Genomic DNA, 18,916 nt, shown 5'->3' on the forward strand with positions numbered 1-18,916 from the left:
CTATAGACCAGGAAGTAACCACCACACCTCCCTATAGACCAGGAAGTAACCACTTCACCTCCCTATAGACCAGGAAGTAACCACTACACCTCCCTATAGACCAGGAAGTAACCACTACACCTCCCTATAGACCAGGAAGTAACCACTACACCTCCCTATAGACCAGGAAGTAACCACTACACCTCCCTATAGACCAGGAAGTAGCCACTACACCTCCCTATAGACCAGGAAGTAACCACCACACCTCCCTATAGACCAGGAAGTAACCACTACACCTCCCTATAGACCAGGAAGTAACCACCACACCTCCCTATAGACCAGGAAGTAACCACTACACCTCCCTATAGACCAGGAAGTAACCACTACACCTCAAAATATAGACCAGGAAGTAACCACTACACCTCCCTATAGACCAGGAAGTAACCACTACACCTCCCTATAGACCAGGAAGTAACCACTACACCTCCCTATAGACCAGGAAGTAACCACCACACCTCCCTATAGACCAGGAAGTAACCACCACACCTCCCTATAGACCAGGAAGTAACCACTACACCTCCCTATAGACCAGGAAGTAACCACTACACCTCCCTATAGACCAGGAAGTAACCACTACACCTCCCTATAGACCAGGAAGTAACCACCACACCTCCCTATAGACCAGGAAGTAACCACTACACCTCCCTATATACCAGGAAGTAACCACCACCCCTCCCTATAGACCAGGAAGTAACCACTACACCTCCCTATAGACCAGGAAGTAACCACTACACCTCCCTATGGGGTCTGCTGTCCTGACGGCCATCTTGTCCATCTCCCTGGATCTACAGCGTGGTTTAGTCGTCCCCGAGGGGAGGGATATATAGGGGTCATGCCCCCTAGTTAACTCTGCAAACTGAGCCACCTCACTCACCCCGTGTGCCCTCGTCGATGATGTCCCGGACCCCTGACCCCTGACCCCGGACCCGGGGTTTCTCCGCTGCACTCTTGCGAGGCTTCTTGGCCGGAGGGGGCGTGTACGCTGCTGCCTCTGGCTCCGCCCACAGCTCAGGGTAAACCTCCTTATATGGGCTGCGCTCCTCTGTTCAAAGAAAAAATAAACAATATAATTAACTCTTGAATATTAAAAAATACGAGAAAAAGAAACAGTGTAAACACTGTAATTAACTCTGAATATAATAAATATGAGAAAAATACAAAGGTGCAGATGAGGGTCTATTATACGTTACAATAAATATAGGCAATAAAGAATTTGAATCTGAATAAATACTACGAGTAAGAGTAAAAGTAAACAGTAAACACAAGGTGCAGTAAACACAAGGTGCCCTAACTGGCCTGATATACTGTTTACTTTTAGAATAGAATAGAAATACTTTAATGATCCCGAGGGAAATTTGACGCTACAAATCACTCACAGTGAACATTTAGACATTTAGACAGAACAAGGTCACGAATAAGAATAACAAAACAAATAGCCTAAGAATAGAATAGAATAGGCCTAAGAATACGATCTATTATTATTATCTTATTCTTAGGCCTATTCTATTCTTAGGCTATTTGTTTTGTTATTCTTATTCGTGACCTTGTTCTGTCTAAATGTCTAAATGTTTACTGTGAGCGATTTGTAGCGTCAAATTTCCCTCTGGATGATTAAAGTATTTCTATTCTATTCTAAAAGTAAACAGTAAACACAAGGTGCCCTAACTGGCCTGATATACGTCACACGTTGTAATCCGTGCAGGTTCTGGTTTGTTAAGAGTCAGACTGACACACTTAGTGGGGCAGACATTCCTAACAGTTCAAGAGTTTCATCTGCCGCTAAGTTCTCCGGCTACCGGGCAGCGGTCCCTGGCCCCACAGCTGGACTCTCTACCGGGCAGCGGTCCCTGGCCCCACAGCTGGACTCACTACCGGGCAGCGGTCCCTGGCCCCACAGCTGGACTCACTACCGGGCAGCGGTCCCTGGCCCCACAGCTGGACTCACTACCGGGCAGCGGTCCCTGGCCCCACAGCTGGACTCACTACCGGGCAGCGGTCCCTGGCCCCACAGCTGGACTCACTACCGGGCAGCGGTCCCTGGCCCCACAGCTGGACTCACTACCGGGCAGCGGTCCCTGGCCCCACAGCTGGACTCACTACCGGGCAGCGGTCCCTGGCCCCACAGCTGGACTCACTACCGGGCAGCGGTCCCTGGCCCCACAGCTGGACTCACTACCGGGCAGCGGTCCCTGGCCCCACGGCTGGACTCACTACCGGGCAGCGGTCCCTGGCCCCACAGCTGGACTCACTACCGGGCAGCGGTCCCTGGCCCCACAGCTGGACTCACTACCGGGCAGCGGTCCCTGGCCCCACAGCTGGACTCACTACCGGGCAGCGGTCCCTGGCCCCTCGGCTGGACTCACTACCGGGCAGCGGTCCCTGGCCCCTCGGCTGGACTCACTACCGGGCAGCGGTCCCTGGCCCCACAGCTGGACTCTCTACCGGGCAGCGGTCCCTGGCCCCACAGCTGGACTCACTACCGGGCAGCGGTCCCTGGCCCCACGGCTGGACTCACTACCGGGCAGCGGTCCCTGGCCCCACAGCTGGACTCACTACCGGGCAGCGGTCCCTGGCCCCACAGCTGGACTCTCTACCGGGCAGCGGTCCCTGGCCCCACAGCTGGACTCACGGGACCAATCTCCGGGGGAGCTTCTATCCCCAGACCATCAGGACGCTCAACGACAATAACACTGAGTAACAAAACATCAACTACACTCACTGCACACACATCCACACGTACACACTCACTTTAAACAAACACTCACCTTAACACCCACTTGACTCACTTTAGACACTTTAACACACTTTATATTTATTGGTAAAGAGATTTGCACTACAATTCATACCTCAGTGCACCTTACCCTAAGTTTGTACCTCATCCCATTTCTGCATTGTACTGTATACTGTATTGTACTGTACCTCACTGTTACTCCTTTTACTCTGTAATGTATTGTGTATTGTATATTGTATATTATGTATATATTGACTGAACACTTTATTTTACGCACTTTTGACTTTTTCTATTTTATACTTTTTATCTATTTTTATGTACAGTAGCACTCTCCCAGGGGCTCATACAGAAAAAAAGCATTTCATGATAAAGTATTCTGTATTTTACTATGACAATTAATAAACTAACTTGAACTTGAAACTTGACTTGTGAAAACAAAAGGCCAACAGAGCAGAACAGAGCAGAACAGAACAGAACAGAGAAGAGAAGAGAGCAGAACAGAACAGAGCAGAACAGAACAGAACAGAGCAGAACAGAACAGAGCAGAACAGAACAGAGCAGAACAGAACAGAACAGAACAGAGCAGAACAGAGCAGAACAGAGCAGAACAGAGCAGAACAGAACAGAGCAGAACAGAACAGAACAGAGCAGAACAGAGCAGAACAGAGCAGAGCAGAACAGAGCAGAACAGACCAGAACAGAACAGAGCAGAACAGAGCAGAACAGAGCAGAACAGAACAGAGCAGAACAGAACAGAACAGAACAGAGCAGAGCAGAACAGAACAGAGAAGAGAAGAGAGCAGAACAGAACAGAGCAGAACAGAACAGAACAGAGCAGAACAGAACAGAGCAGAACAGAACAGAGCAGAACAGAACAGAACAGAACAGAGCAGAACAGAGCAGAACAGAGCAGAACAGAGCAGAACAGAACAGAGCAGAACAGAACAGAACAGAGCAGAACAGAGCAGAACAGAGCAGAGCAGAACAGAGCAGAACAGACCAGAACAGAACAGAGCAGAACAGAGCAGAACAGAGCAGAACAGAACAGAGCAGAACAGAGCAGAACAGAGCAGAACAGAACAGAGCAGAACAGAACAGAACAGAGCAGAGCAGAACAGAGCAGAGCAGAACAGAACAGAACAGAACAGAGCAGAACAGAACAGAACAGAACAGAGCAGAACAGAACAGAACAGAACAGAGCAGAACAGAACAGAGCAGAGCAGAACAGAGCAGAACAGAGCAGAACAGAACAGAACAGAGCAGAACAGAGCAGAACAGAACAGAACAGAGCAGAACAGAACAGAACAGAACAGAACAGTTAACAGAACAGAACAGAGCAGAACAGAGCAGAACAGAACAGAACAGAACAGAACAGTTAACAGAACAGAACAGAGCAGAACAGTTAACAGAACAGAACAGAACAGAACAGTTAACAGAACAGAACAGAGCAGAACAGAACAGTTAACAGAACAGAACAGTTAACAGAACAGTTAACAGAACAGAACAGAACAGAACAGAACAGAACAGAACAGAACAGAACAGAGGAGAACAGAATAGAACAGAACAGAACAGAGCAGAACAGAACAGAGCAGAACAGAGCAGAACAGAACAGAGCAGAACAGAACAGAACAGAGCAGAACAGAACAGAACAGAACAGAACAGAACAGAACAGAACAGAACAGAGCAGAACAGAACAGAGTAGAACAGAACAGAACAGAACAGAACAGAACAGAGCAGAGCAGAACAGAACAGAACAGAACAGAGCAGAACAGAACGGAACAGAACAGAACAGAACAGAACAGAACAGAACAGAGCAGAACAGAGGAGAACAGAACAGAACAGAACAGAGCAGAACAGAGCAGAACAGAGCAGAACAGAGCAGAACAGAACAGAGCAGAATAGAACAGAACAGAGCAGAACAGAACAGAACAGAGCAGAGCAGAACAGAACAGAACAGAGCAGAACAGAACAGAACAGAACAGAACAGAACAGAACAGAACAGAACAGAGCAGAACAGAGGAGAACAGAACAGAACAGAACAGAACAGAACAGAGCAGAACAGAACAGAACAGAACAGAACAGAACAGAGCAGAACAGAACAGAACAGAGCAGAACAGAACAGAACAGAACAGAACAGAACCAGTGCCGGGCCTCCCCCTCCTCCTCTCACCCTCTGGAGGCTCCAGGCCCGTGGGTCCGCTGGGCAGGAAGCCCGCTGTGGCCCACTCTATCATCAGCTTGTTCTGCAGCTCCACCGCCTTGGAGCCGTCCGTCACGTCCCCCCCCCCGGGGCACGGCGCCTTGAAGGCCTTACCCGCTCTGCTGCTCGCCATCTGGGGGGGGAGGGAGGGAGGGAGGGAGGGAGGGAGGGAGGGAGGGAGGGAGAGGGAGGGAGGGAGGGAGGGAGGGAGAGAGAGAGAGAGGGAGGGAGGGAGGGAGGGAGGGAGGGGAGGGAGGGGAGGGAGGGAGGGAGGGAGGGAGGGAGGGAGGGAGGGAGGGAGGGAGGGAGAGAGGCAGGGAGGCAGGAGGGAGGGAGGGAGGGAGGGAGGGAGGGAGGGAGGGAGGGAGGGAGGGAGGGAGGGAGGGAGGAAGGGGAGGGAGGGAGGGAGGGAGGGAGGGAGGGAGGGAGAGAGGCAGGGAGGGAGGGAGGGAGGGAGGAGGGAGGGAGGGAGGGAGGGAGGGAGGGAGGGAGGGAGGGAGGGAGGGAGGGAGGGAGGGAGGGAGGGAGGGGAGGGAGGGAGGAGGGAGGGAGGGAGGGAGGGAGGGAGGGAGGAGGGAGGGAGGGAGGGAGGGGAGGGAGGGAGGGAGGGAGGGGGGAGGGAGGGAGGGAGGGAGGGAGGAGGGGAGGGAGGGAGGGAGGGAGGGAGGGAGGGAGGGGGAGGGAGGGAGGGAGGGAGGGAGGGAGGGAGGGAGGGAGGGAGGGAGGGCAGGGAGGGAGGGAGGGGGAGGGGAGGGAGGGAGGGAGGGAGGGAGAGGCAGGGAGGCAGGGAGGGAGGGAGGGAGGGAGGGAGGGAGGGAGGGAGGGAGGGAGGGAGGGAGGGAGGGAGGGAGGGAGGGGAGGGAGGGAGGGAGGAGGGAGGGAGGGAGGGAGGGAGGGGAGGGAGGGAGGGAGGGAGGGAGGGAGGGAGGGAGGGAGGCAGGGAGGGAGGGAGGGAGGGAGGGGGGGAGGGAGGGAGGGAGGGAGGGAGGGAGGGAGGGAGGGAGGGAGGGAGGGACTCTCAGGTCAGTGCTGCTGCCAACAGACTCCACAGCACAGTTTCAACCCCAATGTTCATGAATGAATGATAATTGCATTTATATAGTGCTCTAAAAACACGTAACCCTTTCACTGCCACACTACAGAAGGTTAACCCTTCACTACCACACTACAGAAGGTTAACCCGTCACTACCACACTAGAGAACGTCTGTAGTGTGGCAGTGAAAGGGTTAACCTTCTGTATTGTCGCAGCGAAAGGGTTAACCCTCTGGTAGTGTGGTAGTGAAAGGGTTAACCTTCTGTAGTATGGTTGTGAAAAGGTTAACCCTCTATAGTGTGGTTGTGACAGGGTTAACCCTTTGTCATGTGGCAGTGAAAAGGTTAACCTTCTGTATTGTCGCAGTGAAAGGGTTAACCCTCTGGTAGTGTGGTAGTGAAAGGGTTAACCTTCTGTAGTGTGGTTGTGAAAAGGTTAACCCTCTGTATTGTCTCAGTGAAAGGGTTAACCCTCTGGTAGTGTGGTAGTGAAAGGGTTAACCTTCTGTAGTGTGGTTGTGAAAAGGTTAACCCTCTGTAGTGTGGTTGTGAAAGGGTTAACCCTTTGTCGTGTGGCAGTGAAAGGGTTAACCTTCTGTATTGTCACAGTGAAAGGGTTAACCCTCTGGTAGTGTTGTAGTGAAAGGGTTAACCCTCTGTAGTGTGGTTATGAAAGGGTTAACCCTTTGTCGTGTGGCAGTGAAAGGGTTAACCTTCTGTATTGTCGCAGCGAAAGGGTTAACCTTCTGTAGTGTGGCTGTGAAAGGGTTAAACCTTTGTCGTGTGGCAGTGAAAGGGTTAACCTTCTGTATTGTCGCAGCGAAAGGGTTAACCCTCTCACTAAAGTAGTGAAAGGGTTCAACTGCTTTACAGTGTGTGGGTGTAAATGGCCTCCTTCACCACCACTGAGTATCACCCAACCTTGGGCGATGCAGGCTCAATGGCTGCCATACACTGGCACCCGGCACACATCACACATCACACTACACAATGGCTGAAAGGCTCAGGAGACAGGGATTGATATCAGCCATAATTATATATATTATATAATTATAAGGGTTATTAGGTGGCCAGGAACGTCGGGGGAACCCCCTACTCTTTGCGATAGGCGCCCTGGGTTCTTTAACGACGAACCTCGGTTTAACGTGTCATTTGAAGAGCGGATTTTCTAGTTATTTTTAGTCGTTATGCCAATTACTTGTGTGTGTCACGATCCTAGCCGCGCTGGCGCTATCTGTCGGCCTGGGGAGGGTGTAGAACTACCACACGCCTCCTCCGATACATGTGGAGTCGCCAGCCGCTTCTTTTCACCTGACTGCGAGGAGTTTCGCTGGGGGAACGTAACTGCTATCTCCCCCAGATCCCCTCCCTGCTGGACAGGCGCCCCGACCAACCAGTAGGAGTCGCTATTGCAACGACCAGGACTCCCCCACCGGCTTTCCACCCACAGTACCCTGTTTTAGACTGTTTTAGATTGCTATCGGTATCTGTATCACTATCGGTATCTGTATCACTATCGGTATCGGTATCTGTATCGGTATCTGTATCACTATCGGTATCTGTATCACTATCGGTATCGGTATCTGTATCAGTATCTGTATCGCTATCCGTATCTGTATCGTTATCTGTATTGCTATCGGTATCTGTATTGCTATCTGTATCTGTATTGCTATCGGTATCTGTATTGCTATCTGTATCTGTATGTGTATCGGTATCTGTATTGCTATCTGTATCTGTATGTGTATCGGTATCTGTATCTGTATCTATATCTGTATCTGTATCAGTATCTGTATCTGTATGGTTATCGGTGCACCCTCTGGGTCTTCACATGGTTTGAGTGACGGTGCATCAACAGTGGTCACGGTCCCCTGCATGACATCCATAAAGCAGGGCGGGAAATAACAGGACAATATAAAACGAGTGACAGCGTCTTAAAAAGCAAGGCCACAACAATGCTGTCCTGCTGTCAGCTTCTACATGAATTACATTAGATGCTCCATTATTTCCTATTAAAACGGGCTTAATCATAAAGAATCTACCCGTGATGATGGAGCTGAAGGAGATGGGTCTTTCCTGGGAGGAAGCGCTGCAGGCCAAAGCAAGAGACAGGATTCAGTGGCAGTGTGTGATGGCGGCCTTATGCCCCAACCACCGGGATGAAGAGGATAAGTAAGTAAGTAAGTAAGTAAGTAAGTAAGTAAGTAAGTAAGTAAGTAAGTAAGTAAGTAAGTAAGTAAGTAAGTAAGTAAGTAAGTAAGTAAGTAAGTAAGTAAGTAAGTAAGTAAGTAAGTAAGTAAGTAAGTAAGTAAGTAAGTAAGTAAGTAAGTAAGTAAGTAAGTAAGTAAGTAAGTAAGTAAGTAAATAAGTAAGTAAGTAAGTAAGTAAGTAAGTAAGTAAGTAAGTAAGTAAGTAAGTAAGTAAGTAAGTAAGTAAGTAAATAAGTAAGTAAGTAAGTAAGTAAGTAAGTAAGTAAGTAAGTAAGTAAGTAAGTAAGTAAGTAAGTAAATAAGTAAATAAGTAAGTAAGTAAGTAAGTAAGTAAGTAAGTAAGTAAGTAAGTAAGTAAGTAAGTAAGTAATCATAAAGAATCCTCGCAATTGGCGGCTGGGTGGCGCAGCGGACATTGCGCTCGTCAGCACCGCGAGAGACACCGGTATCGAATCCGGCTGTCAGCGTTGCCTCCGGCTTGGCCGGCCGTCATACTGGCTCAATTGGCAGAGTCAGCGGGAGGGAACCCGGTGGGGTGGTAATCTGGTCGTTTTAAACAGCGACTCCTACAGGTCGGTCAGGGCACCTGCACAGCGAGGAAGGGAGATGGTGAGGGTAGTGTGAGCCTCCCACACGTTACACCTCACCAATGAGAGTCCGCGCTGGCAGGTGAAAAGAAGTGGCTGGCTGACTCCGCATGTACCACACTACAGACGGTTAACCCTTTGTCGCGTGGCAGTGAAAGGGTTAGCCTTCTGTATTGTCGCAGTGAAAGGGTTAACCCTTTGGTAGTGTGGCAGTGAAAGGGTTAAACATGAGAGCGTTCACATGCCTGTTCAGATGAGGACCATGTAGGCTACGTTCACACTGCAAGCCTTGGTGCTAAATTCAGATGTATTGCTTTATTATATGATGTGGAATTGATCTTGGTTAACCGATAAGCACTCTCCAGTCAACATGAAGTCAGTGTGACAGCAATGATATTAAATTATACTGTACAGTTTGGCTGCGTACACACTGCAAGCTTTAGAGCTCAATTCTGATGTATTGCTCAGATCCAAATTATTTTTATTTGGGTGTTCACATTATTTATAAAAATCATTTGGCCAGGGGGCTGGGTGGCGCAGCGGACATTGCACTCGTCACCAACGAAAGAGACACCGGGTTCGACTCCGGCTGTCGGCGTTGCCTCCGGCTTGGGCCGGCCGTCATACTAACTCAATTGGCAGAGCCAGCGGGTGGAAGTCGATGGGTGGTAATCTGGACGTTGTGGACAGCGACTCCTACAGGTCGGTTGGGGGACGCCTGCACAGCAGAGACAGTAAATGGCGGGGGCAGCGTGAGCCTCCCACACGTTACACCTCGCCACTGAGAGTCCGCGCTGGCAGGTGAAAAGATGTGACAGGCTGCCTCCTCGTGTACCGGAGGGGACACGTGATGCAAGGCTTCTATCCTCCCTACAACCGACCAGTGGGGGGCACATGCGAGCAACGTTCAAGACAGGGGAGGGGAGAATTGGCACGACTAAATTGGGATGGGAGAAAAATTGAAGAAATAGGAGAAAAAGTGGATAAAAAAAAATAAAAAGAGTTGGCCAATATCAGACTCCAGTGTGAACTGGTCACGCTCCTGAACTGACCTGCAGCACAAAGTAACAATAAAGAAGATGGACATAAACATGGAGGACACTGGAGTCACAGTTTATGGTTTAATTAATAAGTTGAATTCAGTGGAGGCCGGCTAATTAAAACAAAATCAGACCTGTATCTGATTCAGGACCACGTTATGAAAGCGGCCCAAATCAGAATTGAAAAGATCAGATTCCATGTGATTTGCTTCTGTTCACACTGTTGTGAAGGAAACAGATCTGAGTCATATATGAGCAAAAGAAATCCGATTTGGGCCACTTTTGCCTGCAGTGTGAACATAGCCTTAGTCTCACTCTGAAGAAGACGCCGATGTGGTGAAACCTTAACCCTTTCACGACCACACTACCAAAGGGTTAACCCTTTCACTGTGACAATACAGAAGGTTAACCCTTTCACTACCACACGACAAAGGGTTAACCCTTTCACTGCGACAATACAGAAGGTTAACCCTTTCACCACCACACGACAAAGGGTTAACCCTTTCACTGCGACAATACAGAAGGTTAACCCTTTCACCACCACACGACAAAGGGTTGACCCTTTCACTGCGACAATACAGAAGGTTAACCCTTTCACCACCACACGACAAAGGGTTGACCCTTTCACTGTGACAATACAGAAGGTTAACCCTTTCACCACCACACGACAAAGGGTTGACCCTTTCACTGCGACAATACAGAAGGTTAACCCTTTCACCACCACACGACAAAGGGTTGACCCTTTCACTGCGACAATACAGAAGGTTAAAGACGTTTGTAAAGCTGACCCGTGTGTCTACAGCACCTTCCTGTCTCAGAGCTACTAGTAGGTGACACAGTCACGGCCTTGTGACGCTCCTGTACTGTACTGTACTGTACTGTACTGTACTGGACTCACCTGCAGCACTTCATAAATGGCTTTCTTGTACATGGGCTGCTTGTTGTAGGTCGGCTGGTGAAAGGCGTTGATGAAGGAACTTAAAGGCATGAGCTTCTCTACACAGACCTGTGAAGATGACAGAACACAGCGACTCTTAAGCATCACAATCCACTTCATCGTCCAGGTACAGTAAATGTAGGGCAGGCCCGTTAGGAGGGTAGTGAACAGTATGGCCTAGTACTAGAAGCAGTGTTGTAGTACTCCACTCCCAGTCCCTCCGCTCTGCAATAAACAGGAAATATATTGTCTGGTATCCCGTTCACACTTTATCCAATCAGGAGAGAGAACTCCACACTGCAATTATTTTTTTTAATTTAAACAACAAATTGTGTTTATTTTGCAGCAACTCTTTGTCGTTGCCGCCATCTTTAGTGTTACAGATTTCCCAATTCAAAACGACCACAGTGATCCTTCTCATGTTACAGTCGGTGGTCTCTGGATGTGATGGAGGAGTGCGCTGCATAATACAAGTGATGCCACTTATTGATTTCACGCAGTTATCGATAAATAGATAAGTGGTCTCAGCCTTACAAAATTGTCTGACAAAAATAAGAAATAAAAGCTGGTTTTAGCAGATGTGTCCTTGAAACAAGTACAATAATCTACCAGTGGAGTAAGCTCATTTGACTTGGTAAGATTGATTGAAATAAGTACAAATATCTAGGGTTCTCTCTCCTGATTGGATAAAGTGGGAACAGGATATCAGAACATTTAAGTAGTCAAATCAATTTAACTTTAATAACAAAAATGTTTCTTCTGAGATGCTTTTTTACGAAAATGTTAAACAAATGATCACGATGCCTTCTCCGACTCACCACTGAGAACTTCCCGTCCCCGAACCACATGACCCAGCGGGTGCCCTCCGCGGCCCGGCTCCTGCCCGTCATCCACCAGGAGACCACGCGCCCGGGCCACCAGGAGAACCCACGCAGCTTGCCCCACACCAGCTCCCCGATGCCGAACCCACGGCCGTCCTGCAGGGGGGGGGGGGGGGGGGGGGCAGGAGAGAGGTCACAGAGGTCACTGAGGTGTTCCTCTCTGAGCGGCATTTCTACTCGATCACATGACATTTTTTCTTTAACCTTTATTGAACCAGACAGGTGAGTTAAGAACACGTTCTTATTAACAGTGACGCCCGGCGAGAGGACAAGAGGAGAACAGGGGAAACATTTAATAAAATAGAAAAAGAGACAGATGATCACAGAGGTAAGGGAAATAATTAATGAATGAATTAATTCATAATTAATTTCTTAAAGATTCAGTACAATGAAAATGTTTTTTCTTTTCAATCTCATTGCATTTTTTTTTTTATCCACTTTTTCTCCCATTTTTCTATATTTTCTCCCATCCCAATTTCGTATCATCCAATTCAACCCTCCCCTGTCACGGACGCTGTTTCTTGCCTCCCACAAGCCGGCTGCAATGTGGACTAAGTCATACATAGCACAAGTCCCCTCCGGTACTTGAGGTAACAGCAGTCTCATCTTTTCACCTGCACAGCTCGATCTCTCAGTGGCGAGGAGTAACGCGTGGGAGGCTCACGCTGCCCCCGACACTTCCTGATTCTACTGCGCAGGCGCACCAACCGACCTGTAGGAGTCGCTGTCCACAACGCCCGATCCCCACCCATCAGTTTCCTTCCCCGTAATACGGCCAATGTGTATTACTGCGGACGACCAGCTAAACTGAAAGCAATGTGGAGCGCTGGGCTCGAACAGGCGAACCCAGCGTCTCCAGCATTCGTGGTGAGCGCCTTGCCCACTGCACCACGTAGCCGCCCTCATTGCATTTTTTAACAGAAGGTTATGTTGATGTAAAAAGAAAATGACCCAAAATGTTAGAACTGTTGTTGTTGATGACTGAAGCCCTTTGATCTCTATCCCCCCTGGATATCAACAAAACCGAGCCGTTTCAGATATCATATCCAATCTGCTTCCTCGGAAATATTACATAACACGGGTCACTCTGATTGGCCCGTCAGTCACATCTAGCTGCCCTTGTGCACCTCCCTCCCAGTGCTGAATATAGCTGCATTATAATCCTTCTATATGTAAGGGATAATGTATAGCTACGAGGTCATTGTCGCAAAATAATTGACCGACACGGAGTTTAAAATACAGAGCCGCCTCGGTCAATTATTTTGCGATGATGACAGAGTATAGCTAATTAGCTATACATTATCCCGCTTATTACATGGCTAACTTACTAACAATATACCTAATTCATTTTACAAAATCGACAAGACAAGATCAAATGCAGACGCAGTTGTTCTGTGGCTCTGTCAGCCCAAATAAAGTGATTATTATTATCGCCGGCAGGTGTGTCTGATTGCACTGAAACAGTGTGTGTCAGTGGGGCTTGATTGCGAACAGCTGCGCACAGCGGTCATTATTGTTCCACAGAGGTCCATTATCGAGTAATATCGGACGTCTGACGAGCACTATTGACCAATCACAAGCAAGCATTTCGGCGAATGTGAAAACGCCATGTAATAAACCTACTTATACACCTGCATATAACCCATATAACTCTATGATACCATGTATAATAGTGCTGTATATACATATAAAACCCACCTGTTGAACCTCGCATGCCTTCACTCCTGACCCTCCAACCCCTGCATCACTTACATTTTCACATCTGTACACACCTGTATATATTAGTATTATTATTATTTTTTGTATTATTATTATTATTATTATTATTATTTTTTATTATTATTATTTATTTAAATGTTCTCTCCGTCTCTAAGCTGTCTCCCTTTCTCTGTAGTGTCCCCACCATGTTGTCAGTGTGAAAGTCCATGTACGGTGTTTGTCCATGTACTGTAATGCAATGTCTGTAAAGTACTTTGAGATACCATATGTAAGGCGCTATATAAAATAAATGTATTATTATTATTATTATTATATACACATTTATTCTTACCGTAAATATATCTATCCACATATGTCTGTATAGTTACCTGCATATAATCCTTATTACATATCTGTAGATAGATACTATATCTATATAGAACTCCTGCTGCTGACTTGTTGTTCACAATTTGTAAGTCGCTTTAGATAAAAGCGTCCGCGGCTAAATGACTGAATGTAAATGTAAATGTCCCTTTAAAAGGACACGCCCACATTATGAGAAGTGCACTTACAGTCGTCTCACCGTCTTCTCCAGAGTCAGACAAGAAGAATAAATAAAATACCCATTTCCTTTGTATCCATCTTCTTGTCTGACTGGAGGAGACGGTAATCACATTTCCCATAATGTCGCTGTGTTCCTTTAAACAAGATTAGCTGGTTTCAGCGACGTGGATTAACCCGGGGCTCAAACGCAATCTTCTTTCTTACCAATAAGAGATGTCTATTTAAACAAAACGTGTACATCTTTAACTAGGCCTAATGGATGTCTGTGACTCCAGCTCAATATCTCCTTGTGTGTGTGTAACCCTGACCTCTGACCTCTGACCCCTCTGGTGAAATGCATATGTGTGGGAGACTGTGTGTAACTAGGAGGGATATGAGGACTGTGTGTAACTAGGAGGGATATGAGGACTGTGTGTAACTAGGAGGGATATGAGGACTGTGTGTAACTAGGAGGGATATGAGGACTGTGTGTAACTAGGAGGGATATGAGGACTGTGTGTAACTAGGAGGGATATGAGGACTGTGTGTAACTAGGAGGGATATGAGGACTGTGTGTAACTAGGAGGGATATGAGGACTGTGTGTCACTAGGAGAGATATGAGGACTGTGTGTAACTAGGAGGGATATGAGGACTGTGTGTCACTAGGAGGGATATGAGGACTGTGTGTAACTAGGAGGGATATGAGGACTGTGTGTAACTAGGAGGGATATGAGGACTGTGTGTAACTAGGAGGGATATGAGGACTGTGTGTCACTAGGAGAGATATGAGGACTGTGTGTAACTAGGAGGGATATGAGGACTGTGTGTAACTAGGAGGGATATGAGGACTGTGTGTAACTAGGAGGGATATGAGGACTGTGTGTAACTAGGAGGGATATGAGGACTGTGTGTAACTAGGAGGGATATGAGGACTGTGTGTAACTAGGAGGGATATGAGGACTGTGTGTAACTAGGAGGGATATGAGGACTGTGTGTAACTAGGAGGGATATGAGGACTGTGTGTAACTAGGAGAGATATGAGGACTGTGTGTAACTAGGAGAGATATGAGGACTGTGTGTAACTAGGAGGGATATGAGGACTGTGTGTAACTAGGAGGGATATGAGGACAGTGTGTGTGTGTGTGTGTGTGTGTGTGTGTGTGTGTGTGTGTGTGTGTTTTACCTCGTATTCTGGCTCAGTGTCTGCAGACTTGGGAGACATCTTGTCTCCTCCTCCGATCGCCACGGGCTCAGGGGTGGCGGCTACAGTGGGGGAGGCGGGGTCAGGGGTGGCGGCTACAGTGGGGGAGGCGGGGTCAGGGGTGGCGGCTACAGTGGGGGAGGCGGGGTCAGGGGTGGTGGCTACAGTGGGGGAGGCGGGGTCAGGGGTGGCGGCTACAGTGGGGGAGGCGGGGTCAGTGGGCTGCTGCTGTTGTTGTTGTTGCTGGTGTTGTTGTTGTTGTTTCTGCTGCTGTTGCTGTTGTAGCTGTTGCTGCTGATGTAGGTGCTGTTGTTTTTGTTGTTGTTTTTGTTTTGGTGTTGTTGTTGGTGTTGTTGTTGGTGTTGTTGTTGGTGTTGTTGTTGTTGGTGTTGTTGTTGTTGGTGTTGTTGTTGGCGGTGGTGGTGGTGATGGTGATGGCCGTGACTGTGGCTGATGCTGTCTCTGTGCCTGAGGCTCCGCCTCTCGCTGATGATGTTTCTGTAGCTGCTGATGTTGCTGCGGCTGCCTGGGCACAGTGGGCAGCAGGGGGTGCTGTTTGGGCAGCAGGGGGTGCGTGATGACCGTCACCTCCCCTCTCTGGGGCTCCGGCTCTCGACGGCCCTCCATTGCGTTCATAGCCGACAACAGTTTGGCCTTCTGCTCCGCCTGAAACAAAGCCAGAGACAACAGGGAGAGACGTCACGCTCTGGGAGGGAAACCAAGCCGGTGGTGACAGACAGCGAGCGGCTCGAAGGGCCGGCAGGTTAACAGTGAGACGTATCTCTCAGTCAAATATGCAAATATTAATGGTAAAAAGTGAGTTTATCGGTTGGTTTGGACCAAATGTGGGTCAACCGATACTTTGTTGGTCGATTAGTCACTTTTGTATGCTTTGTGTCCTGAAGAAATAAGCACATCTCTGATAAAAGCTCTAGATTTAAAGTGATAATCATTAAATGTATTTTATAATAATGATACATTTAACTCATTCAGCGCCGTTCACGCATATATATATGTCCGCCAATCGAATAACGCCAACCACGTATACGTTATTGAATCGTTATTTCTTTTATTCGCTATTTCCATTCATAAACATGCCGGCAGCTGTGTGTTATCACTGGGATGGGTCTGAGGTCGCAAAAGTCCAATACCGCCGCCTAACGCCTTGCGGGCCGCTATTGCACTCCATTTGAAACGATGTGGCTTAGTGTCTGGGCCGAGCTGTGGCGTGGGGGCGGGGTCTAAACACTCCGGCAAGACAAGCGGTTATAACGGATTGGCGCAGTGGGCAAGGCGCTCGCCTCTAACGCAGGAGACGCTGGGTTCGAGCCCAGCTCTCGGCGTTGCTACCGGCTGGCCGGTCGTTCATACTAACACAATTGGCAAGTGTTAGAGGGTGGGAAAGCCGGTGGGTGGGGATTGAACGTTGTGGACAGAGACTCCTACAGGTCGGTTGGGTGACGCCGGTGCGGCGGAAGCAGGAAGTAGCGGGGGCAGCGTAGGGCTGGGCGATATAACGATAACGATAAATATCGCGATATATTCTAATAATCGATATCGAATATCGAAATTAAAAAAAAATCGAAAAATCATTTTTTTTTTTTTTTTTTTTTAATTTTTTTTTTTTACCTGCAACAGGGCATTTTTAAAACCAGAGACAGTGGACAGACTTGTCTTTCTTGCCTGCAACTTAAAGTAATGGCTTTGCTTGTCCAAATGACAATACTGACCAAATTCAGATTTATTTTTCTCTTGTCCATTTATTTTGTTTGCTTTCTAATTTAAAATACAGTTTGAAACCGTCTGTACACAGTAGGCTATGTGTGCTAGCAGAACTAGACTCCAGTCACGCGTCACGGTGCACATGTGCGGTGGTTTGTCCACCAAAAAAGCGCCAAAAGATCGAAAATAAACTAGCAGAGCCAGAACTGTTCAACTCCTCTGGAGCCACAGCCAGCAGAGAAGCCGGTTTACTTTAGCTTTTAAACCAGCTGCAGCCTGAGAACTGGAGTGTGAGGGGATGTAACACTAAAGATGGCGGCAATGACAAAGAATTGCTGCAAAATAAACATACATCTGTTGTTAAAAAAAAATAAAATTTTATTTTTTTTTTTTATTTTTTTTATACTTATAACAATTCGATAATTATCGATATCGAGAAATAAAATAAAATTATCATATCGTTATCGCGATATGATTTTTTTCCATATCGCCCAGCCCTAGGGCAGCGTGAGCCTCCCACCGCGTTACTTCCTCGCCACTGAGAGTTCGAGCTGCTGCGGTGAAAAGATGCGACAGGCTGCCTCCTCGTGTACCGGAGGGGACACGTGATGCAAGGCTTCTATCCTCACTACAGCCGACCAGTGGGAGGCATAGTCTAGCAACGTTCAAGACAGGGGAGGGAAGAATTGGATACTACGAAATTGGGATGGGAGAAAAATTAGAAAATGGGGAGAAAAAGTGGATAAAAAAAAGGTAATATGAGGAACTAGGCAAAATCTGCATATGGCTCGCTGATAAACTATCATTACACATGGGCAATAACAGAGTCCATTCTCTTCGGTTCAAATAACAAACTCAGCAAGACCGACGGCTTCTCAGTTACAGTGGGTGACAATATTGTCACAAGGAAAGATGAAATTACCTACCTGGGTTCCATCCTAGAGGCAAATCTTTCCTGTGACAAAATGGCATCCAATGTAATAAAAAAAGTCAACCAACGAACTCGATTCTTGTACCGGATCTCCTCTCTGGTAAACAAGAATACCCTGAAGACTCTGGCAGGAGCACTCATTCAAGGGTACTACGACTATGCTTGCACCTCATGGTACCAAAGCACCTCAAAGGCACTAAAAACCAAATTACAAACATCTCAAAACAAACTGGTCAGACTACTGCTTGACCTGACTCCTAGAAACCCACCTCACCCCTGCCCACTTTGACAACCTAGGATGGCTTAGAGTAGACGACAGAGTACAGCAACTTGCAATGGGCCTGGTCTACAAGATACACTACACGACCAAGGTACCCATGTACATGTCAAATACTTCCCAAAGGTCAGTGAATACCACGATCACAACACCAGAGGGAGCTCCACAAATCATGTCAAACCCAGATTCGGGCTCAAACAAGGGACAAAATTTCGCAATTATGCCACATCAATGTGGAACGCCCTACCCAAAGCTGTAAAGGAATGTGAATCACTACCCACTTTCAAAACCACTCTCAAAGAACACCTACGGGAGACTGCAATTCGAAACTGGCCCCTGTAAATGTCCTAACACAACCCCCTCCAATGTACAGTCAATTACCTAGTATGGTTGTCAATATTCCAATGTACAGTTATGCTTGTACATTTGTACAGTGCCCCCCCCCCCCCCCCCCCCCCCCAAATATGAGGACTGTGTGTAACTAGGAGGGATATGAGGACTTGAAATGTAGTGGAGTAAAAGGTTACAAAGTTCCCTCAAATGAAAATACCTCAAAGTACCTCAAAATTATACGTATATATAATTAACACAGTACTTGAGTAAAAACACTTAAGTTACTTTTCCACCACCGTGCCACGGAGCGCGTGCTGTTCAGCGTCCGATCCGCGCCGAGCGGCTGAGAGACGGGCTGCTGCGGCCTGTAGCTGAGAGCCCACTTTACATTCCATACCATCTCAAGTGTCTGTGTGTGTGTGTGTGTGTGTGTGCACGTGTGTGTGTGTGTGTGTGTGCACGAGTGTGTGTGTGTGTGTGTGCACGAGTGTGTGTGAGAGGCCGCTTCACATGGGCGCGATGATATGAATACGTGAGATTATCCAAACATTCAGA

The 18,916-nt window shown here is 47.8% G+C and overlaps 1 protein-coding gene across 1 annotated transcript in view; it reads right to left on the reverse strand.

Annotated features, from left to right (window-relative positions):
• The window catches only part of LOC311225104 (DNA (cytosine-5)-methyltransferase 3A-like), a gene marked incomplete at its 5' end in the record, with an annotated part of 142,360 nt that overhangs the window by 46,215 nt on the left and 77,229 nt on the right, over window positions 1-18,916 (reverse strand). Inside the window, 5 exons of the mRNA XM_084310310.1 lie at window positions 914-1,081; window positions 4,941-5,103; window positions 10,736-10,843; window positions 11,593-11,751; window positions 15,081-15,764. Coding sequence (XP_084166436.1) covers window positions 914-1,081; window positions 4,941-5,103; window positions 10,736-10,843; window positions 11,593-11,751; window positions 15,081-15,764 — 1,282 coding nt within the window. The remainder of the gene's footprint in view (window positions 1-913; window positions 1,082-4,940; window positions 5,104-10,735; window positions 10,844-11,592; window positions 11,752-15,080; window positions 15,765-18,916) is intronic.

This window comes from Notolepis coatsorum (assembly GCF_963971535.1).
Source record: "Notolepis coatsorum genome assembly, chromosome: 3".
In the NCBI taxonomy this organism is placed as follows: Eukaryota; Metazoa; Chordata; class Actinopteri; order Aulopiformes; family Paralepididae; genus Notolepis; species Notolepis coatsorum.